The sequence below is a fragment of the Uloborus diversus genome, chromosome 6 (genome assembly GCF_026930045.1).
Source record: "Uloborus diversus isolate 005 chromosome 6, Udiv.v.3.1, whole genome shotgun sequence".
NCBI classification, from domain to species: domain Eukaryota; kingdom Metazoa; phylum Arthropoda; class Arachnida; order Araneae; family Uloboridae; genus Uloborus; species Uloborus diversus.
Genome location: NC_072736.1, coordinates 88354564 through 88375235, shown reverse-complemented (window position 1 = coordinate 88375235; position 20672 = coordinate 88354564). Strand labels below are relative to the sequence as shown.

The 20672-nt window shown below is 32.6% G+C and overlaps 1 protein-coding gene across 2 annotated transcripts in view; it reads right to left on the bottom strand.

The window, feature by feature from the left end:
• Window positions 1-6363: 6363 nt before the first annotated feature.
• Window positions 6364-20672, bottom strand: part of LOC129224005 (ciliated left-right organizer metallopeptidase-like) — a 78913-nt gene continuing 64604 nt past the window's right edge. For both annotated transcript variants that reach the window (XM_054858398.1, XM_054858399.1), the window contains 3 exons: window positions 17460-17565; window positions 9883-10198; window positions 6364-6773 (listed from right to left, as the gene is read on the bottom strand). In XM_054858398.1, the coding sequence (XP_054714373.1) occupies window positions 6542-6773; window positions 9883-10198; window positions 17460-17565 (654 nt within the window). In that variant the 3' untranslated portion in view covers window positions 6364-6541. The remainder of the gene's footprint in view (window positions 6774-9882; window positions 10199-17459; window positions 17566-20672) is intronic.

Below are 20672 nucleotides of genomic sequence, written 5' to 3'. Positions count from 1 at the left end.
GCACACAACCACAACACAGATAAAGTTGTGAATAATCTGACTTGTGATCAAATGTAATACTTGTAACTTGTAAAGTCTTCATCAGTTTTGCATTTGATTTCAATTCATAACAAAATTGGATTGCAAAATGTTTCTGAATTTGTATTACATAAATTCATTAGTATTTTTAGTTTATTTATCATTTCCCTATCAACCAAAAATTTTCCCCAAAACACAAAATTAAAAAATAAATAAATAAAATTTTGTATTTTATTTATTACTAGCAGTACCTGCACAGCGATGCCCGTGCTATAAATTTAATGGAAGTCCGTTGAATTAAAAAAATTGACACCCCCTCCTCTTCTGATGTGACATAATCATTTTTCTTTGTATAAAATGTGTACACACTTTTTCAAAAAAAAAAAAAAAAAAGTTAAAGTTTCTTTGGAATTTAAAACTTTTTGTCAAAGCATTAAGTTAAATTTAAAGTTGCTTTAAAACTCTATTTAGCGAGAGAACAGTTTTTACTGCAATTTAAAATATTTCGCCAAATAAACAAAAAAAAGGAAATCAAATAATATCTTTCAAATGTAAAAATAGTTCCGCTAATCTATTGCTTATCGCCAAACTCACCCATCAACCACACTATCATAATCCCTCCATCTAACGAAAAAAACAAACAAACATTCAGTGGAACATTCAAAAATCATCGTCAGAAAAAAAGAAGAAAATGTCGTATATTTCACTCAGATAAAAACAAATCAAAAGTTTCTTTTCTTTCAAAACAAATCACCAAAAGAATGAATTATGTATTTACGGTTGCTTTGAAACAATAATCCAAGACTGAACTGCTCATCGCCTAACGTGCCAAGCGACCACACTACAGGAACCGAGCCCTTTTACGAGTAAAGCAGATGTTTTTTCTTTGGCAATAATAAATGTTTCGCCAAACAAACAAAAAAGTATAAAATCACATTAACAGTAGCTTTCAAATTTTTATATATTCAGAGCTGCGTTGCCTAGCTTTGGCTGGTCTACCTTGAGAATAAAAATTGTGTCAAGTGACATATATTGAACAATCAGGCTTAAATAAAAGAAAAAAAAAAAAAAAAATGCAAAATTACCCTTCCAAACAATGACGACAAATATTAAAATACATTTAAGAAATTAAGATGCGATAGATTGAATTTTAAAAGCGTAACCATAGAAAAACGAAATGAAATAAGTTTAAGAAATTAAATGCAAAATAAGGAAAGAAACAATGGATTCAAAAAGGGTAACATTGGAAACACAAAAATAAAATGTTTGACAACCTGAATCAAAATGACATTTTTCGAATTTGATTTAAAAACGCTTTTAACTTTTTTTCCTTTGAAGATAGAAGCTAAGTTTTTCGACCGTAGGTCGAGAGAGATCTGGAATAAAAAATGTCGATTTTCCTCAATGGTGTCAAAAAGAAAACTGTGGGACAATTCATTCACTTTTTATTGATAGATTTAATGAAGAAAGTAGTGCCTAAATTTCAGCTTACCCTAAAAATGTTCGAGCTAAAAACGCAAATTACTCTCGCCGTAATTAGTGAGTTAGAGCAATGAAAAATATTTGTTTAGAACGCGGAAAATTCTACCCTTTTCAACAATATATAATATTAATATGTGCAAGTAATCTTTCACTCTCATATTCTGGAATTTATGTGAAATTTGGGTCTGAATTGGAATAAAAAAAAAGAACTATTTATCGGATATTTTCAAATTATAGCCTACATCACTCTCACTCAATAAGATAAGAAAGCACCTTTTATATAGTGAAGGAATTTTTCAAATAGGTGCAGTGGTTACGGAGATTACCTCGAACATATAAACACAAAAATCCGCCCTCTCTTTATAATATTAGTATAGATTTACTAAAACTATGAAATATTCTAACCAAATAAATAAGGTGTCTGAATTAGCCTTTAATATCCTAATTTTTGATGAAAATTGAAGAGAAAAATATCTAACTTTTTTACTGCATTTTTGAGTGAATTTGATTAATTTTTATGAAGTAATACTGTTACAGGGTGGCGACAGATCAGGGAGATCAGGGAAAAGTCAGGGAACTTTATCACTCAGGGGAAAAATCAGGTAAATATCAAGGAATTTTGAAAAAATAACAAAATTTCAGGGAAAATTTATCAAATGAAGGAAAAAAAAAAATCCTTGCAAAATTAAGTACTCTGACTCCCTACGAATTTTCCGCCAATTATTTGTTTTAAAAAAGTAAAATGAATGAGATGTGATTATACAGTGCCACATATTTGTGCACATTTCTTCCTCAAGGTCAAAGTATTCAATCTTAGGTTGAGCTTCTCAAGATTGCTTCTGTGTCTGTAAAGTTGTTTATTTTACATAGCTTGAATTTTCCTTCCACGCATCCCATGCTATGTAAAATAAACAACCCTACAGGCAAAAAGGAAGCCGTCATTAATGACTTTGCTCCCTTGCCTTTACTCATTGTCTTGAAGTAATTAGCATACTGTTATCACGATTTCAAGAAAGAATCTTTGTTTTTTAAATTAATGCTGAAAAAAATCTTACAAGTTTCACTTGGTTTTTTTAATTTAATTGCTAAAATTGAATTTTGACTTAAAATTAATTTTTATTTATTTATTTATTTTTTTTGCTATGGTATTATTTATTGTCACTTCAGATTACATGATGGGGTTTTATTTCAGACTTTAAAACTTTTATTTTAAAACCATATGCATATACATTTGGAATTTAATAATTGTTTTTGCATTTTAATGTTGTTTGTTACTAAAGTAATCTAAGAATTTTTTTTTTTTTTGATAACTAATGACATCATTTGAAATTGAGTTGTGTACATCTTACTACTATTATATATGCGAAAGTTTGTCTGTATGGATGTATAGATGTATGGATGTTTGTTACTCTTTCACGCAAAAACTACTGAACGGATTTTGATGAAACTTTACAATAATATAGCTTATGCATCAGAATAACACATAGGGTAGTTTTCGTCCCGTTATGGGGGGCAAAACCCTCTTAGGGGGGCAATAAAAAAAAATTTCGTATAAATTCTCTAATATAGGGATGAAAAAATAATTGCACATATTTACATTATATGTCCATCGAAAGCTCTGATTTTTCTGCTGAAGATGGCACCTATTCGAAATTTCGAAGTAGAATAAAAAACGAGTTATGAGCTTTTTAGTTCCATGTTCGAAGGCTTTACTCAATTCAATACAGTATTTAGTGTATCCTCTCAACTCCCTGTCAATAGCGACAATTGTTGTATTGTTGACTATATTTGCTTTTCGTGACTGTTCAAGGCTTTTCTCAAGTCAAATCTTGAAGTAAGATTTTTGCACAAGATTGGCAAATAATACATGATTTGGCTGATCATTTTCCATTTAAACGGAACTTTAATGTACTGGTTTTTATTATTATTTATGCTGATTGAACACTTACTCATTATCCAATCATCCAGCAGATCGCCAAACTTTTTGCAGAAAGATTTCCGTAGATGATGCATTTGGCAGTTTTTTTTCAACGTCGCTGTTTTTGAAGCCGAAGACTACGTCATAATGTTTCTCAGCTTTCACCATGTAAACAAAACATCGCCAATCAAAGAATCTTAAAAAAACTTTTTCTTTTGTGTTAAATAATCCAGCAACTAAATTAGGCAAATCCATAAACAGCACAAAAACTTCCATTAATTTTTCTTTTTGCACAATTTCAAACAATCGCCAAATTTTACTGCTTATTTTGGAAACATTTCGGATGAAACTCTTTAGCGCCATTTTATGGTGACCAAAAGTATCTCTGCACCTGGCGATAATATCTCTGTAACCAAAATTAATATCATATCGTTTTACAAAGTAAGGAAAGAAGGGGCGAGCATCATCGAAGGATTCCCAAAACGATTCCCGCAAATTCGGTAAAATCGCACCAAGAGCCCACAATGATTAAAATTTCCCAAAATAACTAAAGCAAGTATAAGGGGATTACGAGCACGGCAATATATTTTTTAAAAACTTCGTACTTCAATAGCCATACAGAGAAGGTTTTAGACTCTAAAAAAAAAGTATCAACAGATTAATCTTTTTAAACATGAGAAGATTAAATTCATGTTTTGGAAATTTGTATATGCTTTAATATAGTACTTTCGTTTCTAAATCAATACTATTTTGTTTTTTATACTTATTGCTATTTTAGTTTTATGGGAAAGGAAGAAACTTGATTTTTAATCACGTCAAAAAGATGTGTTTTAAATTCTTTCACTTAAAACAGAAAACAAAAGCAAGTAACGATTTTTTCTCATAATTATTACTGTCCCAGGCAACGCCGGGTATTTTTGCTAGTAAGTAAATATTTTCATTATTTTTAATAGTTAAAAAGCTGTATTCATTCATTAAAACTTAAGTTCTTGATTAGAGAATAGCTGCATATGACTGGTTGTTGAAAGATTTCAATTTGTTTTACATAAATATGTCTATTCTGCCGTGTGCAGGTAAAAAGCAGTAACTGCATATTTTTTTTTCTTTGCATTTTTGTCACCTATTATACGTTATCTTTATTTTACATACCCGCTTATTTGGTTTCTGCTGAAAAAGACACACGAAAAAAGTCAAACTCCAACATTTTCCTACAAATCCACCACACATTTCTTCAAATATCTCGAAAACTAATTTCAGCAGCTACTGCCGTTTACCTGCAAACGGCAGTATTATTTACGAAAGTAAAACCACATTAAGTCCATACTTTAACTATCATTTGTTTGTTATGCTTGCAGCAACAATTATACTGCTTGAAAATTCAGTTCAAGATTATTTCCATTTAATTTTTTTAGTTTTATCATGATTAGATATGTCTTTAAGAGTGATTTCAATAATTTCTTAGAATTCTTATGCTAACTGGTTCCTGGAAGTAAAGTATTTGTTTTAGATTTCCTACAATATTTCTCTGTCAATAATTTAATATACTATTTTTACCAAAATTTTCAAAATATATTTTTGATTAACAGCGTAAACCGTTTTAAACACTGCATTTAATTTAATATGCAATGCTTTTTAGGTAGGACAAAGAAAGGAAACCATTATCATTGGTAGCGTAAATCAGGGAAATTTGGTAAACTTAATCAGGGAAAAGTCAGGGAACTTTTTTTTCCAGTTTCTGTCACCACCCTGAGTAAGCCATGTCCTCACAAACCAGTCCGTTTTACTCAACCCAGATTAAAGTATGCAAAATATTTAGTTTCATTATTTATGGGTCAAAGCTTTTTTTGCATGACTCAAGCTCTGTTTTGTGTGGTTCCTTTTTTTCATTGTTACATGGTGCTTTCACTTAAATTTTAAATTGAAATCCAATCATTTCAAAGACAAAATGTAGCTTTTAAGCAAAAGAAAAAAGTTTGTTCTTTTCTGCAAAATTATATATATATATATATATATACAAATATGTATGCACAAATATACACTATACATTCACCATTTTGGTCATGAAAAAGACGAAACTTTTGCCACACACCAAGGAAACGTACAGAAATTATTGCGGCAAAACAAGAGAACAATGTCTCTATCTAGATACTACTATGTGGTAAAAACTTGGCCTATATTTGTACCTTAGAGCCAGAACAACTTAAGTTACATAATTGCAACTTTAGAGAGGAGAGAGGAAAAAAACGTCGCTTGGTGCATACAAATAATTGGACTCGCGCTCTTTTAACATTGTTAAATTATTACATATGATTTTTTTTAAATTTTAGGATTACGTTCACATGGCTCAATGCAAAATAGCATTCTGCTCTACATGCAATGCACTAAAAAACAAAAAACCACAATTTTTGGAGTTACGTTAGTCAGACTCTGAGGTACAGATATAGTGAAAAATAATATTTTGTCTTACATAGGAAATGTTTCCCTTATCAAAATCTCATATCAAAATATAGTATAACCTTGATTTAATGATTTTCAAGGGACTGGAAAAAATTATCGTTAAATCGAGGAGCGTAGACACTTAATACAGTCAAATCCGGACCAGTGAACTGTATCATTAAATTGACCAAATCGTTATATCGGGTATTGTTAAATTGAAGTTATACTGTATATCAACAACATTAATATATTAGTTTCATGTGTTTTTCTCAGCAACTTGAAAGCTCAAATGATTTTCATAATTATCTACAGAGCAATGATTGATCGAGATAATGATTAAGAGTTAAAATATTTACATACAATTCAAGCAAAAATTATCAATATATTCATTCTATGAAATATTCTATAACTTTTGCAAGAATATTTCCTACAACGTATTTCACGAACTTTAATATATTAACGGTACAAAAAGTAATACGTAAAAATTAATTTCATCCCAATAACGTACATATAAATTTTATTCAGGCATAATACATTTGCAAACATCTTATTAAAATAGCTTCTGTATATGTAAATACATACTATATTTTAGTTTGTACAGTAGAATAAAAGTACTCATGTTTTTGCTTCAGGAAACAATATTTGGGAAACAAATATTTAAAAAACGTAACACTAAAATAGAAAAGTTCACAAAGCTGAGGAGCTTCCTTGCCTGTTGATGTGACTTTCTGTGGACGATTCATTTGCATTTGCAGAAGACTCAACAGCGCGACGAGGCTTGTGCTTTTGCATAATATATAATCTAATGAGAGATGCTGTTAAAGTTGATAACAAAAATATTGCACATATAATAGGAATAACCAATAATGTTCGGAATCCTTCATGATCTGTGAAAGTAGTGACAATAGATGGATGAATCCTAAAAAAATAAATAGTGGTTGGTATTAAAAAAAAGAAATAAACAAATAAACTAATGTACAATGAAAATATTTTGTAACACTCATGTACAACTATTCAAATATTCCTTATTTCCAACCATGCTCATAAAAAACATTGAAAATTCAGTAAAATGACCAAGTTTTAAATGAAACAATGCAAACACTATTTCTTGTAGAAAAAAGTTAGAAGCACATACATTGGCAAAACCTGTTACCTAATTTGAAATTTGTAACAAAAGTTACATGTTCTCCCCATAAATTTATAAGCAGCAGAACTACTTAATAGACATCAATGTCATGAAGTCTTTCCAAACAGTTAAAAAACCCAGCTGGTTTTGGCAACATGCCCAAGTCTTATGCTTTGCCCTAATTATCAAGAAAGGATCCTTAATCATATCTGCACAGCTGATTTAGGTTTGCCTTATATGTAATGCATGACTTTTTGTATATTACAGAATTAGAAAAGCATATAGAGAAATTTAAAAAATAATTTTTTTCAGTAAATTCATTCACTATAAAAAACTTTTACAAGCCAGCGTTGAATTTTACAAATTTGGAATAACAAAAGTTCAATGAAAACGCAAACTTTCTAAAATGCCCATTTGGGCAATTGGATTGCTTGATAACAACAATAAGATCTGCCTAAAACATATTTGTTTTGTAAACTTCTAATTCTCAATCTTAGCTTTAAAAATACATAGCAATGGATGCCGTAAAGTAAATATCTCCATCACTCCATAACAATAATAAAATAACATCTCAATAGTCTACTTTTCAATGAAAAAATTCTCAGTTGAATTTTTCTGACAGCATGATGTTTCTCTTTTGAGACATATATTTTAAAAGTAGTAATTTTATTTCTTTAGTTGATGATCAAGAGCTGCTAAGTAAATAGTTGTTTGCTTATCTGAATCATGTAAAATGACAAAATATTTACCAACTGCCACCCTTTCCAGATTAGGTCTAACGAGTTGAAGTTGGTCGCAGAGCATGGATCATAGAGAACAGGAAGTTATAATACACACTGCTTGAAAATTACTGAGAAAGAGAGAGACAAATAGGTGCAACCAACATTTCTGGAGTGAACAACTTTCATTTTCCGTGTTTCCGCCGTCATGTAGAAAAATTTCAGTGTGTTTAAATTTTATATGTGTTTTGATCCTTGAAGTTCATTTTGATATCAGGTTGGTTTGGTTTACTTTTTTAATTTTTAATTTAATATTAATAGTACTTGACTTGAGTACTACTAATGTCGACTACTAATGAGGAGACGACTACGAATGAGTACTACTAATGAGAGGTTGAAGCGTCAATTGTTGCACCCACTAGTGGTTGTTAGAATGGGAATTTCAGAAGAGCTAGAGGAAGGTAATTCAAACAGAGCAATATCTGGGTTTGGCGCAAAAGATTTTTACTTTTGTTCTCACTTTCAGAATAGTTTTATTCTTCTGTTGAAATACTGGTACCTAGAGGTGTGCACAGGAGGGGGAGAAGGGACACCTGTTGGCCTGGACCCGAGCCTGAAGGGAACCCGAGATTTTTAAAATGAGGGGTGAAATATATATAGGGACATGGGGTAAACAATACGGAAGGGAGGGGGGTGTAAAAGTAATTTATGAAGGGCCCCAAAATTTCTGCTGGTATCTGATCAGGAACTGTAGTGTAGTTTTAATGTTTGTGTTACATGTATCTTGCCAAATGACAATACAGCTTACATGAACTAAAAATTTATTCATGTAGTCTGGGCTACTTGCATATATTTACACTATTTACAGTCTCTCATTCACCAAAATGAACATACATGATTTTTTAACGACACTTTAAAATGAACAGAGGACTTTGTAAGAAATCACGTACAGTTTGTACAATGTTAATGATGAAACGGCACAACAACAGTTGTGCCTCTGGAACACAGTTCAGAACGTTGTCTACCTTGCTTCGTACCCCAGGTACGTGCGACCGCAGGTATTTTTCCCCCCTACTCCACAACGCAGAGTCCTGACGTCGTCTAAAAGATCAAAAAAAATTCTTTTCACAAGAATCTACTAAGAAGCGTGTCCGTGCCAACATTAATTTTTTAATTGGTTGACTTTCTTAACACTGCAATTGTAGCCAAATCAGGAATAGATTTGATTTGCTTGACCAAAGGCTCTAAAAAGTCTATACCCTCCCACTACACTCGGCACAGGATCAAACACAACCATGGTAATTGGCCTTCAAAAAGGCAAAACATCATCAAAAGGCCTAATGGTGTCCCAGTCGATTCAGTGCTCAGATTGGACGGCGCTAAACGTCAATCTTAGGTGACCTACCAAGGTCAGCCAGCAGTTAGGGACACGTGGAAAGGAGCATGTGACAGAACAGCTAAACAAGAATTCTTTATCATTGTCTGATTTCAACATTGTAAATATAGCAAGGTTTAAATGAAATTGGGAGGTGAAAAATTACAAAAATCCGACGAATGGCACGATACTGCCGAATTTTTTTAGATTTTTTTGTTAGAAAAACAAGAATCCCCATTTATTTACATATTTATGAACGAACAGAGTTCAGGCTTCACTTGGATTTTTCTCTTGCTTTCTAACTCAGGTTGGGTATTCTCAAAGTTAACACATTTGCATTGCCTGAACAGAGTTTGGCATGACAGGCAAGGGGTTTAAAAGCACCTACTTTGCATTTCAGTTCATAGACCGGATTGCAAACTGGGCTATGTGGCTCAAACATGACTGGCCTACCAGGTAAATACCTGTTGACCGCATCCATTACTGGTTGTACCTGTTGTTTAGATGCTATGATTAAACATCCATAAAAAGGACTAATTCTAATACTATAATAATATTTTCATTCATTAAAACTTAAAAAACAAAATGACATATTTTTTTTCCACAATTACAGCGAAAACAAAATTAATAAGAGGAGCTGAAATCTAAAGGTATTTGTTTTAAATCATTAAATTCCTCCTCCCCCTTCCCTAGTTCAAACAGAATTTTATATAATTGTAGAGTAACCAATATAATATTCAAGTAAAAGTTTAAAGATTTCAGAAAAGAAATAAATTAAAAACTATTTAAGTAAATAGGTGCAACTTACGCCATATCAGTTGAAGAAATGATTAAATCTTCAGATCCTTTTAATACTGCAGAAAATTGTAAACTTTTCAGAAACTTCTGAGTTTTCAAAATGATTCTTCCAAGTTCAGTATTACTTAAGTCTTGTGGCGAACAAATACAAAAATCTAAGAATACTTGTCTAAACACAGATAGTGTAGCATTTACAATGTATGAAACTGGTATTTCAATAGCATTAGCTACAGCATGTATCATTTTGACTTTAAAAAACTTCAAATTTCCTTTTTTGATTAGGTCTGCGTATGTAGGTTCCAAAAAGTACATCCTCAAAGAAATAACTGGAAAAGAAAAAACACATTTTTTTCTTTCTAAAATGAATGCAATTTTGATTACAAAAATTATTTGTATGTTATATTAAAATTTATATTGTTTATATTAAAATGAGTACATTTTAATAAATGAAAATGAATTGAATTGTGATATATTTTCAATAAATTTTATGCTTGCTATTTCATTCAAATTCAGAATTGTTATAACCAATAGAATAGCGCCCAACTTTCCATTAGTTGAGAGCAGTACGTCAGAATACAAGTGAAATCCCAATTTATATATATATTTTTTACATAGCATGTGAACATATGAATCTGGAAGAAAATTACAAACCAATAATTTTTATCATTACTACATTTTTGCTCATTTCATCAACACAAAATTTCCACGTCTTTCTTTGAAACCAATTTTTGAGTAATAAGCAGTAAGTTAACGCCCTTAAACCAGAACGGTAAGCTGAGGCAGAACTACATGTAATGTTACCCAGGTTAAGGCAACTAGACACTGCAGTCCTTGTTCTGGACTCATTGGTCTGAAATAATCAATCACCAAGTCAGAGGCAGATGCTCTCTCATTGAAGCTGAGATTACAAACAAAATGATAAATTCAATTTTAGACACCAGCAAGAATATTCTTATCTCACTGATGTGCAACATGCGGCAAGGAATGGTGCAGATCAACTCATGGATTGAAAGTGAACGTATAGGTAATGAGCAGCAAGCAATGGTGCTCCTTGGGAGCATTTAAAGCAGCAATTTGGCTAATGGCTTTTTAAATATCTCTGAAAGCCATACTTTTCGACGACTTAATGTAAAAGGTTAAAACTTCAGGCTTTTCAAAATCCTTTGAGTTTTAAAGAACAACAATAGCATTTAATGATTCAACAAAATATCAAACATTCATTTAGAAACCTCCAATCATTGACCTCCCTGCATTTTACTCAAAACATGGAATTGTTGCTTAAGTAATCAAAAAAAAAAGGGGGGGGGGGAGAAGGTTGCATAGAAAATAGCAATTAACTACAGTACACTCCCGATTATCCGCGGAATTGAGTGGCACAGGTACCGTGGATAACGAAAATCGCGGATAATCCAAAAAAAAAGTTTAAAACCAGAAGTAAAGAAGATAAAATTATCTTTTGCTTGAAAATGATTGTATTCTACATAAAACGTGATACGTTTAAAATAGATGCGACGTTAAAAATTATTTGTATTTCAAGTTCTACAACACATAAAATCTATAAAGAAAAGTGTACTTACGATAACGCCAGGGCAAGACAATTTATTCGATGAATTACATCACACTCTTCTACAGGAAAATATTATACCAAAACAACTGAGTTACATTTTCTGTTTTATAAAAAAATCAGTCAATTGTGTTTGTTTCTTGCTACGACAACACATTTTTCCGATTCGTGACAGCACTCTTCGCAGCATTAGTTTTTCAGTCAATTGCACGTCCTCATCTTGCTCCTCTAAATATTGAAGTAGTCCTTCAGCGTGTTGTAGTACCGTTTCATATGTCATTCTATGCTGTGTGTTGGGCTCGTCTTCTTCACTTTCACTTTCTTCTTCTTTTTCTCCCATTGCTCTTTTTGCGATAGCTTCATCTGTCAGGTGTTCCAAGCCCGGCTCAGTAGCATCACAGCGGAACCATTCTTGAATGTTGTCTCCATTGACATTCTCACCCCCTTCAACTGACTTTGCCAAGTCAACCAGAGAAAGTGCAGACAGATCTTCGATTTCTTCTTTATTTGAAGTGTTTCTGTCAACCCGTGGCAAGAGTTTCCTCCATGACTTTACAAGAGTTGACGGTTTTATTGTGTCCCATGCAGACGCAATATCATAGATGCAGTCAAGAATTTTATAATTTCTCCAAAATTCCTTGAGATCGCAACCTTCTTCGATTTTTGATACTAGCAGCTTTGTTCTGTACGTTCTCTTCATGGATGCAATTACTCCTTGATCCATTGGTTGAAGAAGCGCAGTAACATTTGGGGGCAGAAATTTTGTAAAAATTTGCCCGTTCGAAGACTTAAGCACACTAGTAGCTGGGTGTGAGGGTGCGCTATCAATTAACAAAACAGCCTTTATGGGCAATTCTTTAGACTCCAGGCATTTGATCACTTGCGGCACAAAAACCTTATCAAACCATTCCTTAAATATTTGTTGATTCATCCATCCTTTCTTTTGGTTGAAATAATCAACTGGTAAATTCTCTCCTCGGGTACCCTTAAATGATTGAGGTTTTTTAGACTTTCCAATAACCAGAAGCCGAAGCTTATGGCTCCCAGCTGCGTTACTGCATGACATAATTGTCAGTCTCTCTTTATTGCTTTTGTGACCCGCAGCTTGGCATTCACTTTCAAATGCCAGCGTGCGAGAAGGAAGACATTTCCAAAAAAGTCCTGATTCGTCTGCATTGTAAATCTGTTCATCAGAAATTTCTTCAGACAGCACAAAGTCTTCAAACTCACTTTTAAACTCATCGGCTGCGTTTTGATCGCCACTTAGCTTTTCCCCGTGAAGTCCGATTTCACGAATTCCATGCCGGTGTTTGAAACGTGTTAGCCAACCGGACGACGCATCAAAATCACCTTGCAGGTTCAAAAGATCAAAAAATACTTTTGCTTTTGCTGCAACAATGGGACCAGACACAGGAGTACCCTCACTTCGTATCTGTGCTAACCATTCTGCCAAAGCCAAGTCCAGGGTATCATAAGTAGAATTTTTCATAGTTTTGCGTTTTTTTCTCCTAGAAGCATTTTCCGACATTGAAGCGAATGTCAGCAGTTTGTCTTTTTGTTTTAAAATGTCTCGCACTGTTGTTTCCCCTATTCCATATTCCAAGCACATTTGCTTTCTTGAAGCACCGTTTCCGATTTTAGAAATCATCTCCAGTTTTTGCGTAATCATCAATATAATCTTCTTTCGTTTTTCAGCCATTATTTATGTAGTAATAGAAGCTCTATAAGTTTAAAAATTAGAACTTAAACCATGAGTAGGAAGTTTCTGTCAACCTTTAAACATTCAACAGCTCGGAAGTGAAACCAATGCCCTCACAACAAAAAAGACCACCCCATCAGAGAATTCCCAGAAGACCTGTAGGGGTTTTCCTAACCTTTCCCCAATCGGAACAGATGATAAAAGGAATGATACCAGAGTTCTCCTTTGAAAACCGTTATGTACTAATGTCTTACGCTCCTTAGGGGATAAACGAGGGGTCTTCAGTAAAAACACGTGTTTTATTACCGAAATTAGCTGAATGGTTTCCCTCGAGGTTCGTGCCCAACAGAAGTAGATGACCATGCATAACGACTTTCACGCTTTTTGAGAAGGAGCACTTGTCGTGGAAAAGTGAAAAAAAAAAAAAAATCTTGGGCGAATTGATTTTAGATCCGTGTTTTTGAAGAACAAAAATTTTCTTTACAAGGATTAAGTTAACTATTTTTTTTTCTTTTCCCGAGACGCTCGCGGATAATCCGCCCCGCGTATAATCCGCTCGCGGATAATCGGGAGTGTACTGTATAATGTTTGTCCTAAGTTCTATTTTATCCTAAAAGAAAAAAATAATACCTAATGACAATTAATTATTTAATTTTCCAGCCAAAATACGCATTTGAAAGGAAAAACCTAGACATTTAGAATTTCATACATAATTTTTTATTTTTAGTCCATATTTTTACCATATGTCATTAATTTTGAATAATAAAGCAACTTATGATCACCAATAGCAACATTGATACATGATATGGATTTAAAAGGACTTGTTCTAGCAATATTTTACTTTAAGCCAAGAATTTTGACCTTTGACTTTTTAACTTTAGTTCAGATTTCACTTAATGATAAGATATTCAAGTTGCCCATGTTTCAAATTACATTTATTGTTTTATCAAAGTGATGAATCATTTCGGATTTTAGGACTATTTTGTCAGTTATTTATCTTTACTTTAACAAAACATTAAACTAGATCATTAAAATATTTTGGGTTTATAGCTTTGTCTAACAGTGTTACTTAAATGTTTGTCATTAATTTTGAAAAATAAAGCAACTAACTATCCCTAATGGAAACATTAGTTCATGCTTTGATTTTAAATCAACTTATTCGAACAAAACTTTACTCTAGCACAGGATTTTTCTTCTTCGAGTTCATAATTTTCTCCAGGTTTCACTTAATGATAAAATATCAAAATTACACCTTTTTTAATAAAATTTTTTCTATTAAATTTAATTGATGAGTTATAGGAAATTCAGAACTATTTTTTCAATAATTCATCTTGATTTTAATGGGAAAAAAAAGTTGACCTGAGTTATGATTAAAAAAAAAAAAAAAAAAAAATTGAAATAATTTTGTCCATTGGAGTATTACTTAATAAATTGTGCTTTGTGAAAACAGTTGTTTATTAATTGTTGAATCAAGTAATTTGATTGATTTAGGTTGATCAAAAAATGCTTTTTATTAAAAATAATAATAATTAAATAAAAAACCCGACTACGTAAAAACCAAAAAAAAAAAAAAAACGAAAAAATTATAAGCCCAGTAGTTTAGAATTTATTAAGTACTAGCCGCCTGCGACGACCAGCTGGTTCCCCTTTTTACGCCATTTGCCTTCATGCAAGCAGAAAAACTATGGCGGCTGTTTGGCTAACTTGTCATTCACCTTTTTATGTCAAGTTTTTCGTCTTCGGAAGCTGCTTAAATAAATTTGGCAGCGGTATTAATCAATCCATCTCTATCTTTTTTCGTGCCATTCACCTTTTTACACCAAGATTGCCGCTTTCGGTGGCTATCTACCTTTATGATCTATCTCTAAATTTTCTTCTCCATCTCTATTTATTTTAACCTTTCCGCCCATTCCCTAATAAAAACAAAGATCACTCAAAAAACTGCTTTTTTAAAATTAAAGTACAGCAAAAAAAAGTTATATACAAAATTTCCCGTAGTATGCAAAAAGTAGCGTTTGCAAAAGAAAAAAAAATCTCGATGTTTCTATTGAATTAAATGCAACAACTATGAAACCTAACGCAATATAGATACAGCAAAACGTCCAACGTGGGGGTGGGGGTAGGGGGAATGGAAAAATAAATAAATGTAATCCCTAAATAAAACAAAAAAAGGAAAGAAAAAAAGCAAGTGCTGCCGGAAAAATACTTGGTCATGACATCATAAAATGTAGAAGTAAGCAATATAGTAAAAAAAAAAAGATAAACATTGTAGCGATTAAGATTCGATCCTTCAATACCGAATCGAAATCCAGGGTGTGACGTCAGCAGATAAGAGAAAAAGGTTTTTTGACAGAGTGACCGATGCGTGAAAATATGATAATGTTCTGCATTTAAAAAATTGTAGAAAAAAACCCATTGTGTACTTTCGAAAACTTTTTTTTTCTGAAGAGGGTGAAATGTTTTCACTATTACATACTTAATTTTTAGAAAAGAATCTTGTATACTTTTTTGAGGATGAGTTCAGAAAAAAATTTAAACACAGGAAAAAATGCAAAATAAAGGTTTTTTAAAAATTCATAAAAAATGAAAAAATTGATCTGTTCTCAAAATGTTTTCAGTCATCACTTTTAAAATTAAATTTCCTACACTATAGTACATGAAATATTTGCGTAGCTCCATTGATTCGGGGTTTGTGAGGTAAAAAGTACTAAAAAGTGCTTAAAATCACATAAAACATTAAATAACTTTTTTCTAATTAAAATATCAAAAATCGAAGCCCGAGGTGCACACTGTTGGTAAAAACTGCACCTATATACCAAATTTCATCTTTCTAGGCTTTACCATTTTCCCAGGATGCGTGCAACACACATACACACACACAAACAAACATCTTCTTTTATTATATGTATAGATTACTGAATAACTGCTCCATTGAAATAGTTTTATAATTGGTACACACATCATAAATTCAAAAGCAGAATAGAAGGATCAACAGCTGGGGCCCATTCCTTTTTGACCAGTCAAGGAACCCCGTAAAATTTGAATGGGCCCCGACTGTTGATCCTTCTATTCTACTTTTGAATTTATGATTTGTTTTACGTGCGTATCGATTATAAAACTATTTCAATGGAGTAGCTATTCAGTAATACTAAATAAAATTCTAAACTTCTGGGCTTATAATTTTCTCATTTTAGTTTTTTTGTTTTTCACGCAGTCAGGTTTTTTTTTTTAATTTAAATATTATTTTTTATTTTACCCTTTTTAGTTAATTTTCATTGACTTAGTCATTATGATTATGAGACGGTAAATTTTGCAATCTTGTCAGTTCATTGAGAGAGTTTATGTTATAGAGAGTTATTAAGTAACTTGTAGTAGTCTGAACCAAGGGTGCCCATATGGGGGGGGGGCAAGTGGCGGCTCAAGCCCCCCCCCACACTTAGAAATGAGAACTTTCATGCGATTAGTGCTTTTTTCTTTCCAAAAATGTATAAAAATTTCTTTTCCGGCCATTAACGTATAAGTTATTAAAAATGTCAAATTTTAATATCTCTAATCTGTATTGAAATTGGTTTCCATGGGGAAAATAATTCTGCAAAACCATGGGGAAAATTTTTGAGCCCCCCCCCTTATTTTTTTTTGCATATGGGCACCTTTGGTCTGAACCACTGATTTATTAGTCCCTCCAGGGACCTTACTGGGGCTTAAAGCTACATATGCTTGACCTTTAGCAAAAATGCACGAACTTAAGTCAACCACAGCTACATTAACAGCATGGAAAAGTCCCCCGTCAGTCAAATCTTTCTCCCAAAACTAACCCGTAGCGAAACTCAGTCCCCCGAATCACAGCAAAAACAAATGCAACATGTTAGAGATGAAAATCGAATTAGTAGACTTGGTAAACAAAAAATTCAGGCAGCGAAAACGCTACCTGCATTTGTCGCATGCTGTATAGCACGAAGGTAGTGTGCGACACAATTCCGAATTGACAATATGGTGACTTTTTTTGATATGATGAATTTTGATTACTTTCATGTCTTTAGTGACACTCCCAAGGTTAAGACAAACCGATTGACGTAAGATTTATCGAAATCCGCCAAGGGGACATACATAAATAGACTCATAAACACATTACCCTCCTTTGCGTTGTGCATGCGCAGTCAGTTAAAAACTACAATGTTAATATAGGAGATAAGAAATAAAGATAATTTTTGGATATAAGTACATAGGTTATATACAAAATAAAATTTAAAAAATTCAAACATGAAAATTCTTAGCTTATGACAGAGAAGTAGTTGAAAGTAGCAGTAAAATGCTTTTGACTTACCATAATTGGTATCAGGATCACAGACAGAAGTTGTTACTTTTTCAATTTGTGACTGACAAATAGGAAGATCAGATATGCAATTTACAACAGTTTGACCATCACTAGCCTAAATATTAAACATAATACCATTTGAATTTCAGTGAAATAGAAAATTACTTTAAATTCAAGAGAGTAGCACTAAATTTTTATTCATTGAAATAAATGATTAAAATAAATCATTGGTCATCTAGAAAATGGTCTTATTTTGTTGGGAAAAACACTTCAGAATTCAAATATTTGTTCTTCATTAAGTCTTAAACAGATTTTGGTAACACTCCTCAGAAGGGTGTAATTCTGTAGTGATACGACTACATTTGACGCATTAATTATATTTAAAATATTCAGGAAACATTTTAGAATTCAAGAATTTATTCTTTAAATCTAAAATTCATTTGTGGGTTGCCCCCAGAGGTAACCCCTGGCACAAACACAATTAATGATGCTACTACATTTTTGGGGTTAAATATAATTTGAAATATTGGTGGGGGGGGGGGGCGATCAGGATTGAAGAACTTGTACATTTTATCAATACATAAATCCGTTTTGAGTGTCGCCTTCCACCAGGGTTGCCAGACTTAAGAACAGTAAATACGGGACAGGCTTCGAGAGTGAAAGGAGGTGGGATATTTTTGAGGTTGAGGGCAATCACTGGTTATGTATTTTTAAGGAGTGATAAACAATCCTGTTATAATAGCTTTCCATAGATTTCTCTTAGTATGTTTATGGGTGAGCACATTTCTCAAGGAACTTTAACTCAAAGAATAAAGCAAGCAATAGAACGAAGCTCAGTAAACATATCGACGTTGATAGAAACAGGTGCTAATTAGTTTTTCACTTGCGTTCGCTATACTTAAACGGTGCAATCGAAAAATTTTCTTGTTAAATGTGACTACTTTATCTGAAATAGTAATGCTATTAATCGTACAGCAAAACTTTTTTTCCAATTCCATACCAGCCATTGGAGAAATCTGAATGAGTAAAATAATTTTAATGCATCATATGCCACTTATCGTCCTCATTCATATCTTTTGGTGCAACTAAGCTATTAAGCACTTCCTTTATTGTTGAAATCTCATCGTATAGATCATCTACTGATACTTTATTTTCAATATATAAGGAACTGTTCTACAATAGCTGACAAGTCAGAAAACTACTTTATTCATTAAAGCCATTGGTCTTTAAACAAAAAGGAGATTTTTATCTGTGAAATTAAACCACTTTCTCATGTAATTCAGAGCTGTTTCAAAAAATTTCTGGAATCCCTCAGTCAGACATCGTATTTTTCAACCAACTAGATGTTTTGTAGGTGTGTTGTAGGTTTTAGTGACGAACAATTCATATAAAACTTATCTTCAAATGATTGCAATAATTTTCTGAGGGGCTGAGGGATGGATTCTCCATCGCTTATAAAATAATTCATGAGAGAAGGCCAAGATTAAATGAGTCGATCTACAGGTGGAGCTAAACTTAGCCATCGTGTCGGATTATGTTTTAGTAGCTCTTTAAACTCTAGCTTAGCAAACTAAAAAAACACCTTTAGGCCATTCTGCTTAGTTGTAGATCTAGAAAAATGTGAATACATTTTTAAAACAATAGTTTTGACATCAATTTCTAAAGCAACAACAGCATTGGCGAAATGCAGTGATAACTATATGAGCTAAACATCTTGACTTTAGTAAATTTTTCTTTTGCTCTCTAAGAAGGGTATATACTGACCGCTTTGTTTCAAAATTAGCGTTGGTACTGTCGGTTGAAAATGATGAAACTAATTGTAAATCCAAGTCTGACTCAATCAATGCTTTAGTAAGAGTCAAACAGTTTACTATAGAGTCAGCCGTCTCGGAACTTTTTGCTCTTTGATTTTTTTATTGCTCTTTATTCAACATTTTTTCCCCCTTAAAATAATGTTTCGTTTTGTACAATATTGTTATTGGCTAGAATACGGGACTTTAGCCGTCCCGTATGGAAGTTCCCCGGGACGCGGGACAATTTTTCAAAACACGGGACTGTCCCTTGAAATCCCGGACGTCTGGCAACCCTGCCTTCCACCCAGAAGGGTGTCATTCAGCCAAAATGTGACAGCTGTCAATAGTGGTGATTCTACTGTGTTTGATAAATTAAAAATTAAAATGTTTGGAAATTTATTTGGAATAAAGTTTTTAAACTTTTGTAAACTCACAAATTCTTTTTGGGTATCACCCCCCAGACGGGGACACCCGGTGAGGTCAAATCACTTCAGCTAGCTTTATATCTAGTGCAAATCGACCTAAATCCAGAATTTGGTCCAGATCCGTCACCCTCAAGATCATGCTGTTAGGTAGTTAGTTGTTTCCATTTATCCCAGGGTACGGTATGTATGGGGTAAATTGAAAGATTTAAATTGCTCATCAAAAATGGCTGGAAGGTTGAACTTCATAAATAAATGTTTTTAGTAACCTTCCATGCAACAAATAAAACTAACTGAAAATAATTGCTTCGCATTTGTAGGCCTGCTGGAGTAGAAAATGTAAAATTACTAAACTTTGAAAAAAAAAAAACTTTTTTCAGAGTCATCTTTAAACAATGATGACGCTTACACAATTGTTTGGAAACACGTGGAACTCTTAGAATATCTTCTAAATGTTACCTAGTCTTCACTCACCAACAGTTTAGTTTGAAAAATTAACAGAAGTGTGGGAATAGTTTGTTTCAATATACCCCATATTCCCTTTTACCCATCTGAGCCTACTAGTGGAAAAATTGTGGAAAGAAAATGATAGAAAGGTCCATACTTTCGTCATACTTTGAAAGAGTAAAAGTGTTCTGATTTCAAAAATATACAATTGTTCCTATAAGCTAAATTCAGTAAATAAAAGCTTAAACAATTGTTTTGAGTAGTTCTTTTCTATTTGTAGTAAAATTTTGTTTTGTTGTTTAAGCAATCCAATGTTGATACTTCTTTGAGCAACCACCTTCATTGCAACTGATTTTTTTCAGAGCTGTGGGCTGTCGATTCTGAGAAGTTTTTCTTGGGCCTATTTCTTTCAGCGCCAATATCCTTTAAAAACGGTACTTTTATGTTTACTATACAAGCCTATTTATTAATTATTAACATATATATATTTAATTTTATGATTAAAAATATTATATCATAAATGTAGATTTGATTCTAACCAAAGCCTTTTTCTTTTTCAT